Source organism: Stenella coeruleoalba, assembly GCF_951394435.1.
Source record: "Stenella coeruleoalba genome assembly, chromosome: 2".
Taxonomy (NCBI): Eukaryota; Metazoa; Chordata; class Mammalia; order Artiodactyla; family Delphinidae; genus Stenella; species Stenella coeruleoalba.
The window spans coordinates 109,468,082-109,493,470 of record NC_137147.1 but is presented as its reverse complement, the minus strand read 5'-3'; the positions used below and the strand labels follow the sequence as shown (position 1 = coordinate 109,493,470).

At 43.5% G+C, this 25,389-nt stretch overlaps 1 protein-coding gene across 1 annotated transcript; it reads right to left on the bottom strand.

The window, feature by feature from the left end:
• Positions 1-521: 521 nt before the first annotated feature.
• On the bottom strand, positions 522-23,346 carry ZNF774 (zinc finger protein 774; the record flags this gene model as incomplete). Its single annotated transcript, XM_079913599.1, has 7 exons — positions 522-2,849; positions 3,322-3,428; positions 6,083-6,195; positions 7,936-8,053; positions 8,522-8,565; positions 15,739-15,810; positions 23,287-23,346. 7 exons carry the CDS (start codon positions 23,344-23,346, stop codon positions 1,609-1,611), a joined length of 1,755 nt encoding a protein of 584 aa, XP_079769725.1. The 3' UTR covers positions 522-1,608.
• Between the last annotated feature and the right edge of the window lie 2,043 nt (positions 23,347-25,389).

Genomic DNA, 25,389 nt, shown 5'->3' with positions numbered 1-25,389 from the left:
CTTCAGTCCCCCACTCTTCTCTCTGGAGTGTTCAACACCCAACTCCCTCCTTAACCACTTATATCTGCCATGAGGATCGAGGACCCCAGCACAGGACCCTATAAAGCTCTCGGGCATGTAGGCTACATCCCTCCATCATTTCCAAATTCAGAGGGGTTTGATGGATATAATATGGGTCCTCCAGGCCTGTGGTGTCTCAGAGACACTCTAACAAATCCTAGAGCTGGTCTGTTCCATGTTGTTGAAGAGGAGACCTGCAGAGATATCCTGGCTCTTCCGTTAGTTCATCACGTGACCCGTAATGAGTCACATAATGAGTTGAGCATTTGAAGGCCTTAGGTTTTCAATAGGTAAAAAAAGAAGTCCCTCAATATGAGAGAAAGTGGGACACCTTCGGAAACATTAGCCACAGCTCCTTGGAAGAAAAGACACTGGCAACAATACCGTAACATTAAACTTTACAGGTATTACACTTCATAGTTTAACAACAAAGTGCTTGCGTGTGTGTGCACGTGCGTGTATATGTATCAGATCCTCACAGTAACCTTGTGAGGTAAGTAAGGTAGGGCCTGAGAGAAGGGGAAAGTCTGGCCAAATTAAGTGTCAAGGGGCCAAGACACAAACACCTCACCTTCTCAACGAAGTTGGTGTGCCTTCCAACACACTGCCTTCCCTCCATTTCTTCAATTAAATAGAGGACTATACTAGTGCATAAAATGAATGACCCTAAAAGGATCAGAGACTTGCCTTAACTTACAACTAAAGGGCCAGTGACCCAGCAAATTACAAAACAAGGGTTACATCCTTCAGCTAAATGCCAGGAAGGATCCCTGCAATATCATTTAACATTCTCAGCAACTTTGCTTCCAGAATTTTACAGTCCTCATCCAGGTTCCTCTGGACTGTTCATCACAGGATATTTTCTATGCCTCAGATGGCAGCAAACTTCCAGGGGGAGTACCTCATACACTGCTGTACAAAGAGCTTCTAAAATTCTTCTAGTCTCCAAGTCACAAGACTGCAGACATCCTCTATGATAATTCTGCCTTGTCATGGCAATGAGACATCTGGTGACTGCATAGCACTGGATTAGGAGAGCGTTTTCTGCTTTATTAAATCTATGTGTTCACACCCCGAATCTTCTAGTTCCAGTCTAATTTCTTGCAAGTTCTGGGCTTGTGGGGCTGCAATAATAAATTCCTCATTGAGTAATAAGGCTGATGAAAGCAACCAACCCTGTACTGAGTGTCTTTTAAAGGCCAGGCATTGTATCAAGGGCTTTGTATAAGATATCAAATATGAATCATTAACGATGAGAATGTGACTACATTTATCTCACTTCTCTTTTAGTAACCAGGCATCAAGCATTAAACTCACATTTTTCTGTCCAAGAGTCAGTCAAAAACACTGAAGGAATGCCTTTTGTGTTTAGAACATTATTTGGACCCTGTAGGTTTATCCTCACCATTAAAGCACGGAAAAAGAGAACAGATCAGGGCCCGACTTGAGCCGCCGACACCCAGTTTCAGGTTTTCTCTATTTGGAGCGCTTAAAGATAATAGCAATGGAAATTTGAAAGGGAGGAGAAGAATCATTAAAGACTATCTCCTAGATCAAATGGGTGTTCTGATGGCATAAAAGGTGTGCCTTCTGTCGGAAGCTCTTGTCACATTTACTACAGTGAAACGGTTTTTCTCCCGTATGTGTTCTCTGGTGTGTGAGAAAATGGGAACGCTGATTGAAGGTTTTGGCACACTCAGGACAGCGATAGGGTCTGTCTCCTAAGTGGATTCGTTGATGGGTAATGAAGTGGGAGCTCTGATTGAAGCTCTTCCCACACTCGCCACATTTATAGGGTCTTTCTCCTGTGTGGATCCGTTGGTGCTTGATGAGGGCAGAGCTGTCGGCAAATCCTTTCCCACAGCTGTCACACTGAAAAGGCCTCTCACCTGTGTGTGTCCTCTGGTGCGTGACCAGATGCGAGCTCTGACTGAAACTTTTGTGGCAGTAAGGACAACTGAACGGCCTTTCTCCTGAGTGAGTGCTCATGTGAGCCACAAAATGGGAACTGTCTCTAAAGCCCTTCCCGCACTCCGGGCACTTAAAGGGCCGTTCTCCTGTGTGGGTTCGCTGGTGCTTAATCAAATCCGAGCTCTGGCTGAAACTCTCCCCACAGTCATTACACCTGTAAGGCTTCACTCCCGTGTGGGTCCTCTGGTGGGTGATGAAATTGGAGCTGCGACTAAAGCTTTTATGACACTCGAGGCACGTGTAGGGCTTCTCTCCTGTGTGGGTTCTTTGGTGCATTATGAGGTGTGGTTTCCGTCCGAAAGTCTTCCCACACTCCGGGCACTCGTGGGGTCTCTCACCTGTGTGGGTTCTCTGATGTTTGATGAGGGTTGAGCTGTCGCTGAATTTTTTCCCACATCCATGGCATTGGTAGGGTTTCTCCCCCGTGTGTGTTCTGTGGTGGGTGACAAGGTCTGAACTCTGTTTGAAGCCTTTCCCACATTCCATGCATTTATAAGGCCTCTCACCGGTATGGGTTCTTAGGTGTCTTATGAGATAGGAACTCTGGTTAAAGCTTTTTCCACATTCTGCACACATCGGCTTCTTTCCTATATATCCTTCCAGGAGCTTGTTTAATTCCTTCTCCTGTGAAAAGGGCTCCTGCTGGCCCTTTCCTAGAAGGGTTCCATGCTGCCCTTCTAATTCAAGACCCCTCTCCCAGTTTCCTCCCCAACGAGGAGCATGAGAAATATCTTTCTTGGCCCTTTCTGAGGATGTTCCACATTGTTCTGCTGTTTCAGAAATGTCCTGATTGAGTTTTACCACCTGATTCTTAAAGTCTGAAAAGTTAACAGAAGTAACAGAGAATAAAGTTATCACTTATCAGGAAAGATCATCAGAAAGCAGCAAGAAAGATAAAAATTAGTGTTTTTGCAACAGACCACATTTAGTTTGACTACTCTCGTTTTCACTTTGTGAAAAGTTTATTGAAGATCATTGAGCTTACAGAAAACATGAATTCCTAATCCCTTTTTATTTTAAGATGGTCAGGTGAATCTTGAGGGGACCTTCATATCAAGAGTATACCATATATTGTCAAAATTGGGCAACTCCTTTCAAAGATGTTAGAGTCTAGACAAAAGTGAAATGTTTACTTAAAATGAAGACTTTATCTGGTCAATGACTGATTGCCCAGGAAGTCAAATTTAACCTTCTAATAGTAAGAACAAAAGTCTAGGGCAGCATTCCAAATTCCTCATTTAAACAAGGGCTGAAACGCTAGATTTCTGCCCACTGGGTAACACATCTCACCTGTGTGACTTTCCCTCAGGATCTTCCTAGTCTCAAAATTTTGGAGTGGTAGGACCCATGGCTCTTCCTTCTGCTCTAGCTGGGAGATTGCACTTGGTCTAGAAATCCTATAAGGAAGGTGAACACAGGATGTTAATGTGAGCCATCACACAAGGCCTGAGCAAAATGCAATCCCCCCTTCTTCCCTAGGTGGAGTAGAACACCCCAGGAAACTCTAATGTGTGTTAAGTCTCTTTAAAAGGGCAGCCATGATGAAGTGATAAAAAAGGGTGCTCTCCCCAAGAGGCTGAGAAAAAGCTCTTTTCCTCCCATTAAAAAAAAAAAATCAGACTTGGGTGATAGAAATTCTAGAATAAGCACAATAACTCATCTCTCAAGGCACAAGGCTAAACCCATGTGGAGATATAATTTTGTTTTGTTTTGTTTTGTTTGGTACGCGGGCCTCTCACTGATGTGGCCGCTCCCATTGTGGAGCACAGGCTCCGGACGTGCCGCAGGCTCAGCGGCCATGGCTCACGGGCCCAGCCGCTCCGCGGCATGTGGGATCCTCCCGGACCGGGACGCGAACCTGTGTCTCCTGCATCGGCAGGCAGACTCTCAAACACCACGCCACCAGGGAAGCCCACGTGGAGATATAATTTTATCAAAACAAAGCTGCCATGACCTCCCCCTTAGAAAGAATCAAGGAAGTTAACTATAACTATAATGTTTACTTTTTATTTTTTATTTATTTATTTTAAAAATATTTATTTATTTTTGGCTGCGTTGGGTCTTTTTTGCTGCGCGCAGGCTTTCTCTAGCTGCGGTGCGCGGGCTTCTCATTGTGGTAGCTTCTCTTGTTGTGGAGCACGGGCTCTAGGCATGTGGCTTCAGTAGTTGTGGCTCGCGGGCTCTAGAGCGCAGGCTCAGTAGTTGCGGCGCACGGGCTTAGTTGCTCCGCCGCATGTGAGATCTTCCCAGACCAGGGCATGAACCCGTGTCCCCTGCATTGGCAGGCGGATTCTTAACCACTGCGCCACCAAGTAAGCCCCATGTTTACTTTTTAAATTTTCCCAGAAGGGCAGCAGTCGGTATTGCCATGAGAAAAAGACAAACACTTGTAAGAAAAAACAAAAACAAAAAAATGGACAAAGAACATGAATAGGCAATTCAGAAAAGAAAGAAATACAAGCAGCTTATAAATATGTGGAAAACTTTTAACCTCAACATTAACCAAAGAAATTCAAATTAAAACAATGATACACTTAGGCAATATAGTGTAGAGGTAAAGAGTGCAAACTCAAGAGTCATATTGCCTGAATTTGAATCCTAACTCTGCCTCTTACTAGCTGTGTGACCTCAGGAAAGTTACTTAAACTCTCTGTGTCTCAGTGTCTTCATCTATAAATTAGGGATAATGATAAAACCCACCTTACAGAGTTGTCGTGAGGATTAAGTGATTAAGTCCTCAGTAAATGTTAGCTATTACTATTATTTTATCCAGACTCTTAGATTATGATACCTACCATGATAGAATATGAAGAAATGGACACTTTCATACAATGCTAACAGAAATAAATAGCTTGGTTCAATCTTTTTGGAAGGCATTTTTCAAAAACACCAAATACCTTAGAAATCTATTCTCAAACCCAGCAATTCTAATTCTGGGAATTCTAAGGAAATGAAAAAAAGTAAAAAAAAAAAGAAAAGAAAAGAAAAAGAAAGAAAGTTGTGCAAAAGATATATTAGCTAATTATTAACTCATTATGCTTCAATAAACAATACTTTCAAAAAGACAATTAGCTAAGAGATCATCATCACAATATAGCTGAAAATTTGAAATAACCTAAATGTCCCTCAACGAAGAAATAATTACATTTGATTGAGCCATATGAAATTGGCAGTTTATAGGTAAAAAGTGGTCAAAAAATGGTCACATATATGGTTCAATTTAATGTAATTGCTGTATTCCATAAAACAAAATACTAAGTGGTTATTTTAAGTAATGTACAGATATTTATTGTCAAAATATATTCACAATACAATGTGTAAGAAAGTAAGATTTACAACTGAATATTCAGTATGATCCCAATTTTTTTCTTTTCTTTTCTTTTTTTTTTAATTGTATATATGCTTAGGAAAATGGCTGGAAGGATCGTAACTCTTCAGCAGTGGGATGGATGACTGTTGTTTTCATTTTGCTTGCCTTTTTTTGTGAGTACGTATCACTTGTGTATTAGATATGAAGTAAAGCAGGGAGAAGGCATTGCCATGGTATTTTTTCCCCCCTTTTTTTCGTTTTTTTTTTTTGGCCACACGGTGCAGCATGCAGGATCTTAGTTCCCTAACCAGGGATTGAACCGGCGCCCCCTGCAGTGGGAGCATGGAGTCTTATCCACTGGACGGCCAGGGAAGTCCTGCCACAGTATTTTAGAAAGAGCACTGGAGGGTTTTTTTTTTTTTAAGTGACAGGAAAAGAGCCATGGGGAGAGCTCCCCCTTTTCCACAAAGACCTGGGTTGAACTCTCACCTCTGCCACTTAACTTTTTGAGTCTCAGGATCCTGAGCTGGAAAAGGGGGATGAAAATATATCAAAGAGTTATGGTGAGATATCAGTAAGACAATAAATATCAAATAAATCTGCAAACTACTAAGTGCCATAAAAATGGAAGTCATTCTTTTTCTGCCAGGGAGGTAACAATTACTCTCACAGAGATCTGAAGCTCTAAGAGACCAACAACCCTCTCAAAATATCTAAGATAAAGGAGAGTAGCATCCTTACCCTTTGAGAGCCCATTCTTCTAACTGTGCTGGGTGGTATCCCTGAAGAGGACTCTCTAAGCAGTGTCCAGGTAATCCACTTGTCCCTGAAGTCCCCAGCCACATCATCAGTTCCTACAGCAAGAGACCTCAGTATGCATCAAGAGCTCTTTAGATATTCTCACCATTGTCTCAAAACCAAAATACAGCCACTATGGCCCCAACATACCTAAAGAAAACCCGCTGACCAGAATAGATAGCTCTGAGGTAAATGCTGTCAACCACAGAAGGGATGCTTTCCTTATTCTGTTTTAACATAACCTTTCCTTTGGCCAACTTTCTCATCACAAAATGAGTCCTGGACCTCCCAAACACATCTGCAGAACGCTCAGTCTTTTGGAGACATTAACTTTTTGAGGAACAAATTGTCCATGATGGACAAGATAAACAGAGGAGAGAGTGCACAGGTATAACTCAATTTCTGGAAAGCTTTGGATTCTCTCCAACTACATTTTCCTCAGCTAGGTAGGAAATTGCGGACTTCATTAGACTCATATTAGTTATGAGAATAGCTGACTTTTCCTGGCTTGTAGATTTAGTGTCAACTTCAAGGGACAAACTATGCAGAAGCCCAAAAGGAACTGCCCTAGGTATCATTCTATTTCAAGGTTTAATGCAGTCAGAAATGGGACTTAAAAAGACATGGATTTTAAAAAACAACATGGATAAGCTGTAAAATTAAGTGAAATTCAATGGCGATAAGCACAAAACAAAATGCTTGGGGGCTGAAAACAATCATTAACACATTAATAAAATTAACATCACTATCATGAAAAAATTATTTGGGGGGAGATGGTCAGGTTACTGGATGGATCAGTAATTTATTCAATAATTAATATTCTGTTAGGCATTAGGAGTCACAAAGTAATATAGGATAATGTTTGTTTTTTTGTTTGTTTTCCCCCTTGAAGAGTTTCCACTAAAAACAAATATAGTCAGCCAGCTGATTGAATAGATGAACCTTCTACAAAGAATTCTGCATTTCAGTGGAGGATGGATCATACCGGGGTGAGGAACTTTTACTCTTTCACATCTTTTGTCTCACCAATCAGAGCACCTGTGCATTACTAGAATACACACACTTTTCATGGAAACATTTATGCATTCACACATATTGCTATTGGTCACTTATAAAGTACTGGGTTTTTAGGAGCCTAAAAGCCGTGGGAATACATTTCATCTCTCTGGTTTAAAACCTTAACAAACAAAAATAATGACATTAGGAAGTGAAAACTGTAATGAGTTTTGAGCATACATTTTATTTCTCCATTCATTACAAAACCCAACAGCAGGGCCCACCTGCAGGAGACAGCGGGATGGAGAGTTCTCAGCCAAGGTTAGAGAAACCCTGTTTCCCACCCGGTCTCCTGCCACCCGGTCTCCTGCCCCCCCGTACAGGAGACCTCAAAGGCCCTAGACCGCTGAGGTGCTGTGACTAAGTGCCATTGTGAGAAGCACTAGTTTGTTCACAGGGTTTATTAATAGGAACATGACCGCACGGGTAGGGCCGACACCCATTCTCCTCCCTCGCGGTGCTGTAGGCCCTAATCTAGGTGCAGCGGTCACAGGGTCGCAAAGCTAAACTGAAACCAGAGGACCACCACCGAGGAGCAAAAAAATTAAGAGGATGAGCTATCCCGACGCCGGCAGAGAAAAGCGCAGCTACCTCTCCCCACTCCTCAGCAAGACCCGCGGGCTCGGAAAGGCGAGCGCGAGGACCCGGCAGAGACAACGCCGGGGCGGCGGGCGAGCCCCATCCACGCCCCTCAGCGGCGCCCGGGCTGCAGCCGCAGTCTCCTTCCCCGGATCACTCACCGCCCCGGGGCCCAGCCCGGGATGGAGCACGAAGTGAGAGTCCTCCACCGCCGAGCCGCACCCGGCCCGCAACGCCGTGGCAGTCCCGCCCAGAACCCGACTGGGATTCGTGACAGGGCTGTGGGGACACAGGTGGGACTCTGGACAAGACAGCCAGCAGCCGGAAAATACCGCCCCCGTCCTCTTGCCATTGGCTTCTCAGTTTCTGGGATGAGAAGTCTCCCCCGTCCATAGGCTGATAGAGCTTTCAATCACCGCGGAGCCTTTTGGGAAATGTAGTCCTGAGCAAGACCTAAAAGGACTGGGAGTCCCGGGACACCCAGTTCCGAGCGGTGACAAGGGCTAAACCCAGTTCACCCGAGCTACCCGACCGCTGGAACCGCCTCTTCAGAGCTGAGAAGAGGATCCAAAGACTGTACACCCAAAGATGGATCTGCAGATGCGAACCTCCAGGCCTCACCTGACTAGCGCCGAGCAGCCTTTACCAACCACAGCATCTCCCGCGCTCTGGCACCTTCCAGAGCGTGGAGCAGCTCAGCGCTATAACCTTGCGGTGCAGTCGCCTCTGCTGGGTCCCCCGCCTTACCCCGGGGCGGCCAGAGCCGCGGCCAAGTTCCAGGTCAATTCAGACTGGGCATAACAAACCCCAATCAGGAGCCGTTAGTGGAAAACAGACGTTCTGCTTCCTTCTATTAGCAGCACAGTTCCCAGGCATATCCCTTTTCCATTATAGCCAGAGGAGGCCTGCGAGGGCGTCAAGTATTCTAGGAAATGTGGTGTTGGGTTCCAAACTGCGGAGACTCCTGGATCTTACGTGAGAGCCAGTGTTGGCTCTCTTTGCGGGAGTGCTGGGGCAGAACCTAAAAAATAATAAAAGCCTTTCCTCACAATGAAAAAAACATGCCTGTCTACTCTTGATTCACTCCAACTGAAAAAAGGAAAGTACATTTTGCGATGAACTGTAAAAAGCTTAGAATTACCAGCCAATGGGCTAATGTATTAGACTCCTTTGATGCCAATTCAACCATTCCTTCAACAAACATGTATGGTGCATCTTCTAACAAATATTCACTGGGAATGTTCTGTACTCAAGACTGTTCTGGGCACTGTGGTTACCCACAGGAATCACACGTGATCCTTGCTTTCATGAAGCTCACAGTCCAATAGGGGAGATAAACCATAAAAGACACTAAATATGAAGTAATATTTTGTCTTTTCTTCTTTTTTTTATATAACCAGTGGCGTCTCAGTATTTGCTATATAATTGTAGTCATCTGTGAGATAACCACAATCGCAGTTTAGGGAATTCTGTCCACTATAAACAAATGTCTGGTCTTGCTTTGCAGGAACAGCAAGGAACGTCCAGGAAACCTAGAGGTTTCCAGGCCTCATGTGACTGGAACATAGCTCAGGCCCTAGAGAATCAAAGGTATCTCTAGGCCTCTCAGAAATCTTTCTGGTATTCTGCCATCAGGGGAGATTCTGTAGTTCTTCAATCAATCAGCAGGGAATGTGGAGGGAAGATGAATGAAGAATCACAGAGTCTGGCTGATGCCTATCACCTGCCCCTTCTCTCTCTCTCTCTCTCTCTCTCTGGCTTATTTCTTTTGCCTCAGTCTCTTATTTACCATTATCAGGTGTGTGGGGAGAAGGTGGAAAGGGTGGGAAGGGGGGCAGAGAAGCTTGGTTTCCACAAGGAAGTCAGTAGAGAAAACAAGACCATGTACCTCAAGTGGCCACTTGGAGAGAGGACCATAACCTGTTTTTGTTTTGTTTTGATCTTTATTTTATTTTATTTATTTATTTTTACTTTTTTTTTTTTTTTTAAGGACCATAACCTGTTGGGATTTGGGTGCTTAAGAGTGTGGCAGAGAGGAACTTCCTTAGTGGTCCGGTGGGTAAGACTCCGAGTTCCCAATACAGGGGGCCTGGGTTTGATGCTTGGTCGGGGAACTAGATTCTGTATGCATGTGTGCCACGGCTGGGAGTCTGCATGCCACAACTAAGAAGTCTGTGTACCGCAACTACGACCTGCCGAAGCCAAAATAAATAAATAAATATTTTTTAAAAAAAAAGAATGTGGCAGAGAGGAGGAAGTGGGGGAGGGAGCGAAACTGTGAAAGGACCTCCTGGAGAATGAAAAGAGAAAGATTTTTGGCAGGTGCTATAACTGAAATTTTTATGAGAGGGAGTATATTCGTTATCTTTTGTTGCATAACAAATTACCCCCAAACTTAGTAGTTTAAAACAACAAACATTTATTGTCTTACAGTTTCTGTGAGTCAGATTAGCTGAGTGTCTCTAATTGAGGGTCTCTCATGAGGTTACAGTCTGGATGTCAGTTGGGGCTGCAGTTATCTGAAGGCCCTACTGGGGCTAGACCTGCTTCCAAGATCACTCATATGACTGTTTCCTCACGCAGGCCTGTCTTCATAACATGGCAACTGGTTTCCCCAGAGTGAGTGATCTATGAGAGATAGGAACCTCATCTTGGTAGGGATACGCCACCCCTCTGCCGTATGCTCTTGGTCACACAGACCAACCCTGGTACAGTGTGGGAGAGGGCTACACAAGGACATGAACACTAGGAAGCAAGAGTCATTGTGGCTGGCTCCCACAGGTCTAAAGCAGATTTTAGGACATTTTCCTTGTGACATAATGTCAAACTCCTGTGACACCTCTTTAAGGAAACTTATAGTAGAGATCTATATGTATGGGGAACTTGGGGTTGGGGGAAGTCACAATGCATACACTATGAGCCAAATGTACAAAAATTTTAAAAATATCTCTATAATTGAACTTAGATTTCTCAGGAGATTCTCTTTACTGGGCAGTTCTTCAGCTTACCAGTTAACAGTCTCTTCTGGGTTAAAAAAAAAAAGTCTACTTTTGGGTAAATCTTAGTCAATTTGAAATTCATATTCCCTCTGAAAGCTGTCTCCTCCAAAGGTCTTCCCTCCACTTACTCCCTTCCCAAGATGTTATTTAGGTGCAAGGAGAAAGGACCCTAGTTCTCCAGCTGATCTTCTCCACCAGCTCCTGCTCACTCCACTTGAGGTGCAGCTCACGCCTAACCAGATCTCTGCTCTGGCCTCTGTACTGGTCGCATCCCCTCCTTCCCCATTCAAGCCTGGTGGTCTTTTTTCTCTGGTGCCTTCTTTGTCTGCTACCCAGAAGCCTTGGGTCACATGGTGACGCTTTGGGATGCTTCCTAGCTCCAGCTTCAGCTACTTCCATCCCTCTCACTGGGAGCTCTTAGGGACTTCTGGAACCCTTCATGCTACCTAGCATCAGAGAAGCCTTGGGTACTACCTCTAACCCTCTTTCTGCTCAGTTCAGCTGTGGCTGCCATTTCCACCCTGCTGTAACTGCCTCAGGTTGACTCAGGGATGCTTTATGGGTCAGTTTCCTTTAATAGTTCAAAAAAAAAATAGGCTGTACTTTCCATTATTTCGGTTTCCCTTTCAACCTCTCTGGGGTTTTTATCATCACTGCCATCCCCCTTCACTGATGATAAATTTCCTGGCCTACTTTTAATGGCTGCCTGGAAGTACATTTATAGGGAACAGCACTTGACCACTGTGGTTTAGCCAAATCAGGTGTTATTTTTCTCAGGTATCAAGAAGTGTAGGACTTCCCTGGTGGTGCAGTGGTTAAGAATCTGCTTGCCAATGCAGGGGACGAGCCCTGGTCCGGGAAGTCCCACATGCCGCGCAGGAACTAAGCCCGTGCGCCACAACTACTGAGCCTGTGCTCTAGAGCCTGCGAGCCACAACTACTGAGCCCATGTGCCACAACTACTGAAGCCCGCGCACCTAGAGCTCGTGCTCTGCAACAAAAGAAGCCACCGCAATGAGAAGCCCATGCACTGCAACAAAGAGTAGCCCCCGCTCGCCGCAACTAGAGAAAGCCTATGCACAGCAACGAAGACCCAACGCAGCCATAAATAAATAAATAAATGTATTAAAAAAAAAAGAAGTGTAGGGCTGGACTTCCCTGGCGGTCCAGTGGTTAAGACTCCGTGCTTCCAGTGCAGGGGACGCCAGTTCATCCCTGGTCAGGGAAGTTCCACATGCCCTGAGGTGCGGCCTAAATAAATAAATAAATAAACCAAAACCCAAAAAACAAGAAGAAGTGTAGCGCTGGTGCAGCGACTCTGAGATGATATCAAGAATCTAGGCGTCCTCTCTTCCTGCTCTGCCAACCTCAGTGTGTGGGTCTTGTCCTCATGGTCACTTCCAGTTGTCATGTTTGCATTCCAGAATAGAACACTATTCTGCCATTATATTCTATTATCATTGAAATTATGTTGTAGAACATGGAAAAATGAAAATTTTTTTATGAGTCACAAAACAGTTACTGAAATATAATCCCATTTGTATGTAGTGAGTATCTGTCATTTGTCTACCAGCACACTATCCTTCTAGGGACAATAGCACCCGATCTTTCTTTAGGAAACAACACCCAGTGGTTCAGATGGGAACTGCCATCTGATTACGTGACCGTCCCTCTGTCACAGGGTTTGGATTAGAGGTGGCACTTGACCAACACTGAGGCAATCACAGAACTGGGCCAACTTGCCCATGACAATTTGTCAGGGAGTATGCGAGTAACCCAAGCTGAGCCTATCAGGGACCTTCCCGGGGACTTTTTAAGCTAGAAGCAAAGGAAAAAGACCTTTTCCTTCTTGGAAGTGAAAATGGGAAGAGGTGAAGCTGCAGGCTACTGGCAGCCTTGTTTCCCACCAGCCGAACTGCAGTCTGAGAGAATGAGATGAACGCAGAGAGAGGGAAGCAAAGAGCAGAAGCCAGGAGGCAGCCCCGAGAATACTTGAGTCTTTGGTCACTGAGGCCAGAAATAACCCTGACTTTTCTTAGGTTTGTTTTACAAGTCAATAAATATTCTTTTCTTGACTAAGCCAGTTTGAATGATACAGTTCAGGCACTCAAAATTTTAAAATTCCCCACTAATGCACCATTTCTATTAAAAAACATATCCAAGCGTCTGTACGCACATACACACAGACACACACACGTGTATACACATAAACATAAAAATACTTTTTGCTCATCTGTATTTTAAATATTCCTCAGTGAACACATTTTTTTAATGCCATATTTTAGAATGACCCATTTAAACTTAGTGAAAAAGGTTCAGATAACTCACATAAAAGGGAATAAAATTAGAAACAAAATGAGAAACTTAAATTAACTTTGTTAATAATAAAGAATAGTAAAAAAATTTTAAGCCCTTTTAAGCCGAATCACTTCTAGGATAATTAACCAATTCAAATCCTTGCTAGAGATTCAAAACAAAGCATCTAGTGCCTAGGTCTACGTGATAAAAAGGATCAGGCATGGATTCTCACCAATTGGTGTAATAATGGAGTAGTTCTCTTAAGAACCCGCTCTTTTACTGAAGATAGAGTTCAGCATGTCCTCATTTAGAGGGAAGCCTGAGATTTCTAGAGGGCCTCCCCACCCCACCTCCTGCCAAGATCTGGGAACCAACCTCATTTCCTGTCTCTGGTAACCCTACATCCCATATAAAAGACTTTTCTGTGTACTGTGAACCGTATGAGGAGGGCTTTGTTACCCTCAGAGGCCAATTTTTGCAAGACAGAAATTCGCTACTTAAAAATGTATGTTGAAAACACATATTCCATCATCATGGGGAGTTTCTTATTTCCTCTAACAAAACACTTTATTTTTATGAGTATATAAGTAATATGCATTCATTCATTTTTGAAAAACTAGAAATATAGATAATTAGAAAGAAGAGAGACATCCTATCACCCACTAAAAAACTACTGTTGATATTTTATTGCATGTCAGAGTGTGTGTGGGTGTGTGTGTGTGAGATAGAAAATTTTAGCTGGGCAGAAGCTAGAGTTCAGATATCTCAGGGGCGAAGAGGAGACTCCTCCCTTTCTTTCCCTACTCCATTGCTTATTAAGCGTGTGGGCATCTGGTGTCTTTTCCTTTTTTATTTGAAGGAGGAGAGAGGAGTGTTTTGATGCAGAGGTGCCTGGGGAGGAGGAGAAGAGAGGAAGACAATTTAGGGAATAGCGAGGTGTCTGCCTTATTTTTTCTGCCACTCCATCATGACAGTAGACCGAGAAACAGAGAACCATGTTCCACAGAGGCTGACCTTGACCTTGGCCACTGGCAGTGCTCTTCAGGGCACAGGAGAAGCCATACAATCCAGACCTGGAGCAAGGACGGTCCTCTCCTAACCCGTGGGCGATGGTAATGCTGCCTGGTGGAGCAGCTCTCTGACTCAGGGCTGTTGCAGACAGGCCAGGGGTAAGGAGGAGGACGTGGGATGCGCAAAACAAGTGAAATAGTGCCACATCTGGGGATTCTGAGGAAAAAAAGGAAGAGTTTTCCGGGTGAGGGTGGGGAAGGACACTGAGGTCTTGCAGTCAAGGAGATGGGATTTAGAGCAATGTTTTCAAACTTGAACAGGCATATGAATCACCTGGGGATTGAGTTTTTTTTTTTTTTTTCATTTTTAAACACCTTTTATTATTTTGATCATTTTTCCTTCAATGACGTTACGACAGCACTCTATTTATGGGGGAATTTTACTTTACATTCACTTACATGGAGGATCCAAAATAAATCCCAAAGGTTTCTAAGTTGTACTACTTGGGGAACAATAAATATCAGATGGCATTTCTTTCTAACATAATGATTTAAGCAGCATTTTCTTTTCCTATCCTGTGCGAATAAAAGGAAGCAATATATGATTTTTTTAAAAGGTTGCAGGCAATGTGCTACATTTGGCTTCATTTTTAACACTTTTTGGACGTAAAATTTATGTAACATAATATTCAAAAAATTTAAGTGTACAACTCAGTGGTTTTTAGTATATTCACAATGTTGAGCAACTATCACCACCACCTAATTCCCAAATATTTCCATCACCCCCAAAAGAAACCCCTTACCCATCAGCAGGAACTTCCAATGCCTCCTTTCTCTCATTCCCTAAGCAAACACTAATCTACTTTCTGTCTTATGGATTTGCCTATCCTGGACATTCATATGAATGGAATCATACAATCTGTGGCCTTTTGTGTCTGGCTGCCTTCACTTAGCATAACGTTTTCAAAGCTTATCCACATCACAGCATGTATCAGTACTTCATTCCTTTCTATGGCTGAATAATATTCCATGGTATGGATATACCACCATATTTTGTTTATCCACTCAGCAGTTGATGTGGGAGCTTGCATTTTATTTTATTTATTTTAATTGATGAATTTGTTTATTTTGGCTGCACTGGGTCTTTGCTGCGGCACGCGGGCTTCTCTAGTTGCAGTGTATGGGCTTCGCTAATTGTGGTGCGCCGGCTTAGTTGCGGCATGTGGGATCTTAGTTACCCGGTCAGGGATCGAACCTGGGCTCCCAGCAATGGAAGCACGGAGTCCTAAGCACTGGACCACCAGGGAAGTCCCTGTGAGCTTGCATTATTTTTAAATACATATTTGGATTCAGCAGGTCCAGAGTGGGGCCTGAGATTCTGCATTTCTAGCAATCTCCTGGGTGTTGTCCAGTACTGCTGGTTCAGGGACTGCACTTTGAGGAGTGAGGATTTAGTCTCTAAAGACTACACTTTAGAGCATCACAATTTGGGATGTTAATATAAACACACACCTGGAACATAATGGTTAAACACACTCATACACACTTTTAAAAAAAAAAGAGTGGAGTCATGTTGTCACACTTCTTTTGTCAAGGCTAATGAGGTATTTATTAATCTTTAGCATGGAGTTCTGCCTTCATTAAAGCCATTACTCACCATGAACACATGAAAGAACTTCTGTTTCACAGCTCGGACTTGACCTAAGCAAACATTTTCAGGCACGGATACCTATAAACAACGAATGGTCATATTAACCATAAGGACAGTTTATTAATCGACAATGGAAATTCGAGATCCCTGATTTATGAATTTGCTAATTGCTCTTCCCTGTTAAGGGTCTTTCCCATAGGAAGTGGGAGTGCCTCTTTTGTGAGAACATTTCTGGTCCCAGGGTATCAAGAGACGCATTGATACACATCAGCCTAAAGAAATTAATGTATTTCATCTAACCTGCCACTTATGTACTACCAAGAAAGGGAACAAAACTGCTAGTTACACTCAGACATGCTGTCAATTGTAAGACGCATCCTGATTTCAATGATGCTAAAAGGTTATAAATGTACATCCCAGGGTCAGTGAAATATGGCAATGTTCCCACCTGTATCAGACTCAGTTTATGTGCCATTACAAGTCCTGCATTTGCCTTGCTTTCTGGCCAGAACACTAACAATGAATGACTTGCTCTGTGGCGGCTGTTCCATGTTCCTCATGTGACATGAGGGCATGAAACAACAATGCCAGGCCTCATACCAGCATCTATGCTTCTATCCTCTGCCGTGTGGGTTCCCTACTGCTGCTGATGTAAGAGACCCAGGGGACCACCTCAGAATCCACGGATGCACACTGACTCACCTGCAGAGTGGCACTGGCCACAGAGCCTGACCCTGCTGTCTTGGGGTCTAGCTTTCTCTGTGGCTGCCCGAGTAGTGCAGCTCCACTCATAAGAGAGGAAGAGTTGACACAATGAGGGGCAAACTTTGACCAGTGGGAGACGGCAGCCTATCGATCAGTTTATCCCTCCTCCTTGCCCCTCCTCCACAGGGTGCCCCCCACAGAATGCTCAGAGATGCAGAAGCTTTACCTGGCTTCTCAAAGATGTCCTGTGATTCCCAGGAAGCAAACTGTGCTTGCAGAATCAGTGGCTAGTACGGCGCTAACACGTGCTCTTCTATTTGCTCTTCCTCGTTCCTTCACCCCCTTTCCCCTTCACCCCTGTTTCCCTGGGATACACACCCTCATAAGGTGCCGGTATAAAAACTTTGCCTCAGGCCCTGTTTTCTAAGGAACCCAGGCTGAGACACCATCTCAGTGTCAGTTGAGGGATGGAATTGAGGAACTTTGTGGGAATGGAGTCATGTGCCACTGTGAACAGGGAAAGAAGGAGGGTGTGAAAGGAGAGAAGTAGCAGAGGCATCCTAGAATTTTCCAAGAGGTCAGCACCAGGACTTAATGACTTCTTCCTCACAAAGGGCACAGATATAGATCTCTTTATGCTTAGGTGAACAGCTACTATCTGCCTTCAGAAAGGAAGAGTGGATCCAACATCTGACTTCTTAGAGATTAATAATAGTAATAATAATAATAAAAGATAATAATAGCTCCATTGACCCAGTATTTCTACATCTAGGAATTTATCCTACAGACACACTTATGAATATGCACAAAGATGTGTATACTAGATAATATTATATTGTTTGCCATAATGTTTCAATTAACCAAAGACTAGAAACAACCCCAATGTCAATCAGTAGGAGATTGGCTAAAGGAATTATAAATCCCCAGACCAGGAAATACTATGTAATCATTAAAAATAACGAGGCAGATCTAAATGTTCTGGTGTGGAATGCCTTCCAAGATAGAGTATTGCATGAAAAAAAATGTTATCAGCAGAACAGAATGTGTAGTCTACTAACATTTATATTTAAAAAAGGATCAGTTGGGACTTCCCTGGTGGTCCAGTGGTTAAGACTCCATGCTCCCAATGCAGGGGTCCCAGGTTCAATCCCTGGTTAGGGAACTAGATCCCACATGCATGCCACAGCTAAGAGTTTGCATGCCACAACTAAGACCTGGCACAACCAAATTAATAAATAAAATAAATATTTTTTAATAAAAAAAAGATCAGTATACATATTCCTATAATTCACAGACTATCTCTAGAAGGATACACAAGAAACTGTTAAGAGTGGTTACTTCTGGGGAGGAGACCTGTGTCCTGAGGGATAGAGGTGGGAGTGAGATTTTTCTCCGTTCATTGTATTTCTACTTTTTAATCATGTGTATGATTACCTAATTGCCTACTTTATTGAGTGCTCACTAAGTGCTTATCTCACTCTATGAGGTGGGAAATATTATTATTCTCATTTTACAAGGAAGAAACTGAGGTGTAAGAGATAAAATGACTTGCCCAGTGTCACACAGCTATAGCAGCTGAGCCAGGATTCAAAACCAAATCTAACTCCAAAACCTAGGGGGCACAACTCATCCTGATTTGCTTAGAATTTTCCCAGTTTGAGGAGTGATTATCCCCCATCCTGGAAAACTCTTAAAAACTATCCTGGTTTTAAAACTAAAAGCCCAAATTTTGGGGAAACCGGGAGAGGTGGTCCCCCTACCAGAATCCCAGATCTTGGCTACTTCGCTCTGCTATCTCCCTGATGAACTAACATGTTCTATCAGATCCAGCATTTATAGGGCCTGTAAACGTGTAACTTGCAGCTGCAACTGTGGAGGCTTTTTGAGGCCCCTCCCCAGGTCACACCCTCCATCTCTGAGACACGTCCTCCCTGCTGCGGTGGGGCCCGGGAGCCAGTTATGCACCAGGGGATCGCATTTTTCCCTTGACAGGTGGTTGAACGGGGAGAGGATATTTGGTCCAGCTCAAGAACTCACTGGCCACAGTCGAATTCTCTCTCCCAGAAATACCACTTACCAGACTCCTACTCGAGGGTGCAAGAGGCCACAGAAACCCCAGGCGTGAGCTGCAGAAGCAGGCTTACCAAGGAGAAGAATGAATCAAGTGTCAGAAAGCAGCAGATTCAGGAGGCCAAGGAGGCTGGCTCTGGGGCCAGGCCACATGGCTTTTAGCATTTACTTCTAGTCCCCTGTGGGCCTGGTTTCATTGCTGCCGCGGGATGCTACCAGATTGCTCCTTCCTACCAAATCCTCCTTTGGTCTAGAGCTGTTTTTTTGTTTGTTTGCTCTTGGTCACCCGGCATGTGGGATCTTAGTTCCCCGACCAGGGTTGGAACCGCACCCCACCGCATTGGAAGCGCAGAGTCTTAACCACTGGACCGCAGGGAAGTCCCGGTCCAGAACTATTTTGAGTGGGTTTATATTGCTTGAAAACAAACATTCTCTAAATAAGTAAAACAATGGTAACTTAAAAAGCAAGTTAGAGGCACTTCCCTGGCGGTCCACTGGTTAAGACTCTGGCTTCCAGTGCGCGGTTGGGGTGGGGGGGGGAGTGCAGGTCCCATCCCTGGTTGGGGAACTACATGCCACATGCCATGTGGCACAGCCAGAAACTGAAGAAAAAAAAAAAAAAGGGAAGTTAGAAATACAGATACAATCTTTGCAATCTAAGGCAGAGGGCACTAATACTGCCCAACCTCAGGGGCCACAGGAATAATACTCAGCCCTTTAATTCATAGGGCTTTTTTCCCTTTTAAAGTAGATAATATATAACTATACTTTCATGGCCAAGGTCTCAAACAATACAGAAAAGATGAAAACCCACCCCCTGCCTTCAACAACGCTATTCTTTTCCTCTACCCCGAGGTAACCACTGTGAATGGTCTGGTGGATGTGTATCTTTTCAGACATTTTTTCTGTTTATATCTGTACTTTTCTCATACATACTACCCCACACTGGGGAATACAATCTGGCAGCTTGTAGGCCAAATGTAGCCTATAATGGGTTTTGTTTGACTCACATAGAATTTTTTTAAATTTGAAATAAGTTGTCAACATTTTAAATTGGGATATTTCATGAAAATCCTTTCTTTTTTTTTTTTTAAGATTTATTTCTATTTATTTGTTTAGGCTGGGCCAAGTCTTACTTGTGGCATGCAGCCTTCTTAGTTGCAGCATGTGAACTCTTGGTTGTGGCATGTATGCGGGATCTAGTTCCATGACCAGGGATTGAACCCAAGCCCCCTGCATTGGGAGCAAGGAGTCCTACTCACTGGACCACCAGGGAAGTCCCATGAACATCTTGAAAACCTGGAAGATAAGGCATCACACTTCTTCTACCGGGAAAAAATTGACTATCAGTGAGCAGTGGGCTGCCTCCTGCAGGTGGGATGAGCTCTCCTCTTCCCCAGTCTCCACTCTTCCCAGATGTCTTCCCCGCGCCCACCTCACCATTTTACATTACCTGCATGGCTCTTTTAAGCATTTGCTTTTTTCACCTTTATACATGTTGTTCTGAAACTCTTTTTTCACTTAAAAACATACCATGGGCATCCTGCTAAGCAAATACAAACTGATCTATCTTATTCTTTTTTCAAAAAAAAATTTTTTTGGCTGAGCCAGTGCAGCATGCAGGATCTTAGTTCCCCCACCAAGGATGGAACCTGCACCCCCTTCAGTGGAAGGACTGCCAGGGAAGTCCCTATCTTATACTTTTTAATAGGTACAGTTCATCCTCATTATCTACAGATTCCATATTTGTAAATTTGCCAACTCTTGAAAATTTATTTGTGACTCCAAAATCAATACTCATAGCACTTATGGGGTCATTTGCAGACACGTGCAGAGCTGCAAAAAATTTGAGTTGTTTGATGAGCGTATTCCCAGCTAAGGTTGAACAAGGCCATGCTCTGCCTTCCAGCTTCAGCTCCAGCTCTCGTACTGCAAATGAGTGTCCTTTGTGTGGTCTATTTAATGCCAGGTTTGTGTGTGTGTGTGTGTGTGTGTGTGTGTGTGTGTGTGTGTGTGTGTGTGCTTTTTGTTGTTGATTTCACTTTTTAAATGGCCCCCAAGCATAGTGCTATAGTGCTATGTAGTGTTCCTAGGATCAAGAAGGCTGGGATGTGCCTTATGGAGAAAACATGTGGGTTAGATAAGCTCCCTTCAGGCATGAGTCATAGTGTCCTTGGCTGTGAGGTCTGTGTTAATGAATCAACAATACCTTACACCTAGAAAAAGGAAGCGGAATTTGGCCAATCTGTACATGAGTCTGCTCCAAAAAGTGCTAAAGTATCATTTATACTGTGTGATGAAGCTATGGAAAAGATAGACAAGTAGTTAAATTTATAGATTCATGAGATGACAAGCAATAAAATAGCATAATTGACAGCATTGTTGTGAGGCTTGAAAGACAAAGCAATTTATAGTCACGTTGAATCAGGAAAATGTTAAATCCTTTCAGCAAATGATGGCTGGTTGAAACATTTCAAAGGCAATAGGGCATGTTGCCTATTGCCTAAATGTTAAATTCACAGGCAAGGCTAGTTCTGCAGATCAGGAGGCTACGGAAGAATTTTTTAAAAACCTGCTAAATGTTATACAGCAAAAAGGTTATGTGGAAGAGCAGGTTTACAATGCTGATGAAAATGGCTTGTTTTACAAGGACGTTGGCAAATGAGCCCGTATAACTCAAATAGCCTCAAAAGCTCTGCCTCTAAATCATTGAAAGACTATGCAACCAATTATTTGTAAGAAATATATATTTAATAAGGTGTCTTTAAATAGAAACACACATAAAACAAGGTTATATGTTGATTAGTTGATGAAAATGTTGTGACTAGAGGCTCCAAGGAACCTAACCCTGTATTTCCGGTAGGAGAGATGGTTCTATATTTGCTAATTCAGTGTTTGCAGTGGCTTTTTAGAACATAATGACTGTTGTTAAGAAACAAAATTTGACTGAGTAAATCTTTTTTTTTTTTTAATTTATTTATTTTTGGCTGCATTAGGTCTTCCTTGCTGCGCACAGGCTTTCTCCAGTTGCGGCGAGCGGGGCTACTCTTCGTTGCGGTGCGCAGGCTTCTCACTGCGGTGGCTTCTCTTGTTGCGGAGCACGGGCTCTAGGCACGCAGGCTTCGACTCCGTAGTTGTGACTCGCGGGCTCTAGATTGCAGGCTCAGTAGTTGTGGCGCATGGGCTTCCTTGCTCTGCGGCGTGTGGGAACTTTCCGGACCAGGGCTTGAACCCTTGTCCCCTGCATTGGCAGGCAGATTCTTAACCACTGCGCCACCAGGGAAGCCCTGATTGAGTAAATTTAAAAATCAAATTGGCTTTATTCAATGATGGATGAATCAAGCAGCATCCCATCTAGCAAACAGAAAGGAGCTCCAAAGAGCTGCTGAAAAAGAAAGGTTGTTATAGACAAAAGGGGGTAGTGACAAGGAAAAAAGTGGATGACCTTATCTTTCTCGGGGATGGAAGGGGTCTACCAGGAGATTACCACACTACTGTTGACCAGGAAATTCCAAGAATTAATTAAATTCTTAAGACTGACCAGTTAAGATGACATTTCCGTGGGAGACTGAAATTGCAGTTAGGTTTGGTACTAAGTTTTGGCTTGGTGACTTGGGCTTAGCACAAGTAACTCCATTTTGGGTCTCTTTTTTAATACTGTAAATAGTGAGAATCGACTGTACTTAGAATCAAACAATATGCCTCTATCATAATCAAAGTAATCACTCCACTATTGAACAATATTTAGGTGGATTCCAGTTTTTTTTATATTACATCCAGTTTGTACATGTCTTTATATGCATGAATATTTTCCTATGATACCGAGAAGTCCAAAGCTGATTGAAGGGTTCTGCCCATTTAAAATATTGATAGATACTGCTAAATCATGTTCCAAAGGCTCGCTCAATTTATACTTCTACCAACTGTCTATGAAAGTGCTTGTTGGGAGTTCCTTGGTGGCCCAGTGGTTAGGGCTTGGTGCTTTCATTGCTGTGTCCCGGGGTTCAATCCCTGGTTGGGAACTAAGATCCCGCAAGCCGTGTGGTGTGGCCAAAAAAAAAGTGCTTGTTTTTCTGAATCTTCATCAGACTGGGTATTACCAACATTTTTTTTTTGTCCAATATTATTGTCACATAATGATATTTCGTTTTAATGTGTATATTTGGATTATTGGTGAATTTGCATATCTTTTCATATGCTTAGTGACAAATTCATAAGGTTTTACTTGAAAAATGTAATAGCTGGATTCTCATATAATATCCTGACATTACAGACATTATAATAAACCTACATATTTATTGAACCATACACCTCACCTTACCCAGGGCTGACATGATCTTGCATTGGTCTTAAGGAAGCTCCAAGTTTGGCACAAGCAGTGGCTTACTGATGTCATCAAAGACCTAGGTTCTTTCTATTTTTCTGCTCTGTCATCTCAGGCTGGCTTCCCCTTTTGCCACAACATGGCTGCAACAGTTTCATACATCACATCAGCTATAGAAAAGTCCATAGATAGAACGGGACCATCTCTCCAGAGTATGGAAACCGTTCCCAGGAGCCCCCATGCCGATTACATTTCTCATCTCACAGGTCAGAATTGCGTCACTGTTCACCCCTTAAACCAGTCGCTAGAAAGGAAAATAGGACCACCACGATTAGCTTAGAGTCTTCAAATAGGCCAGGCCCTTGCACTTACAGTCTTCTGCCTGGAATGCTCTTCCTTCAGATATCAGCAAGGCATGGTCCCTTTCCTCCTTCCAGTCTTTTCCCACTTCTCACCTTATCAGCAAGGCCTTTCTTGACCATCTTGTTCACAATTACACCTCCAGCACCCTCCATTTCTCTCCTCTGTTTTAGTTTATTCTAACATACCACGTGCTTTACTTATTTTTTAAAATTTATTGTCCATCTCTTTCAACCAGAATGTAAGCTCGATGAGGGTAGGGGTTTTGCTATTTTATTCATTGCTGAATCATTGGCACATCCTGGCACATATAAATAATACTCAATAAATATTTGTTTTGCAAATAGGTTCATCTGTACCATTTTTCTATATGCGTTAATATGAAATATTGTTTTTCTCTTTCTGACTTACTTCACTCTGTATGACAGTCTCTAGATCCAACCACGTCTCTACAAATGACCCAACTTTGTTCCTTTTTATGGCTGAGTAATATTTCATTGTATATATGTACCACATCTTCTTTATCCATTCACCTGTCAATGGGCATTTAGGTTGCTTTCGTGACCTGGTTATTGTAAGTAGTGCTGCTATGACTATTAGGGTGCGTGTGTCTTTTTTTTTTTTTTTTTTGCTGCATGTGTCTTTTTGAATTATGGTTTTCTCAGGGTATATACCCAGTAGTGGGATTGCTGGGTCCACAGACACAGAAAACAAATGTATGGACACCAAGGGGGGAAAGAGGGAGTGGGATGAATTGGGAGACTGGGATTGATATATATACACTAATATGTATAAAATAGATAACTAATGAGAACCTACTGTATAGCACAGGGAACTCTACTCAATGCTCTGTGGTGACCTAAATGGGAAGGAAATCCAAAAAAGAGGGGATATATGTATACATAGAGCTGATTCACTTCACTGTACAGCAGAAACTAACACAACATTGTAAAGCAACTATACCCAATTTAAAAAAAAAAGGAAAAGAAAAGAAGCCTAGAAAAAGATAACTAAAAAATATTTGTTGAATGGGAGTAATCCATCTGAATGAATTCCTCCTGAATCCATCTCTCAATGAATGCTAAACTCAGGTGAGGGAAAGAGGGGAGTCGTTTACTGACCTCCCCCAAACTCCAGCAATAGTTACATATCAGCAGGATGGCTACACGGCCTCTCCATTGTCACCCACCAATCTTTGCGCCCCCCCCCAGCACTGCCATCTAGATTTGGGGTTGCAGCTGCTCCATGGATGGTGGCACAAGTCGGCTGAAGCACAGCTCCTGATGCGGGTTGTGCTGCCCCAACATTCCCCTCAAACTGATCTCAGGCGGCCTCGTCCTGCAGCGGCTTGAAGCAGAATTTTGGTTCCCAGCCAGAGATTGAAGTCAGGCCACGGCAGTGAGAGCGCTAAATCCTAGCCGCTAGACCACCAGGGCCCAGTGGCCAGTGACAAAGCCCTGGCCCATCAGCTGTGTAGAAATGAATTTCCACGTAGAGACAGAAAGTAGTGAAACAAGTAAAGTGTTTATTAGAAGGAAAAAGAGTATATGTGGATAGACACATGGGTGGGCTCTGAGAGAGAGGCGTGCCCTCATGGTAGTTTGAATCACTTATAGGGGGCATTTCTTCCAGGTTTCCTTTGGCCAATCATCTTGCTTTGCCTGATTCTGAGTCCATATTTGATTTATGTCAGGGTCCTCCCATGTGTGCATGCATCTCTTAGCCAAGATGGATTCTAGCGAAGAGGCCTAGGGTAGGTTGACATCACTTACTATGGGGTGCTGCCACCTCCCTTTTGACCTCCAAGGAACCTTTCTGTGCATGTGTAGTCGGGAATGTCTCCCTGACCTCAAGAATGAAAAATATGTGCTCTTTTATCTCTTATCTGGGCAGGGGTCATCTCCTCTCTCGCTCCTCTTTTTTTTGAGTATCTGTCCACAGGGGAGAAACTCCAGCTGCTCAGCATGGGGCCCATCTATCTCCTGCCTCAAAATGACCACACCATGCCTGGGCGCCACACCTTAGCTGAGAACCTCTGCTCCTGGCCTCTCTGCGGCCTTCGCTGATGGCTTTGGGACCTGGCTAGCCGGCTCCTCTCATCCCAGTGTCTTGTTCTCATCCTCAGTGACCTCAGATGCATGTTGATGACATTTCCACCACCTGTGCTCATGGTCCCTTGGCCTCCACTGCTCCAGTGA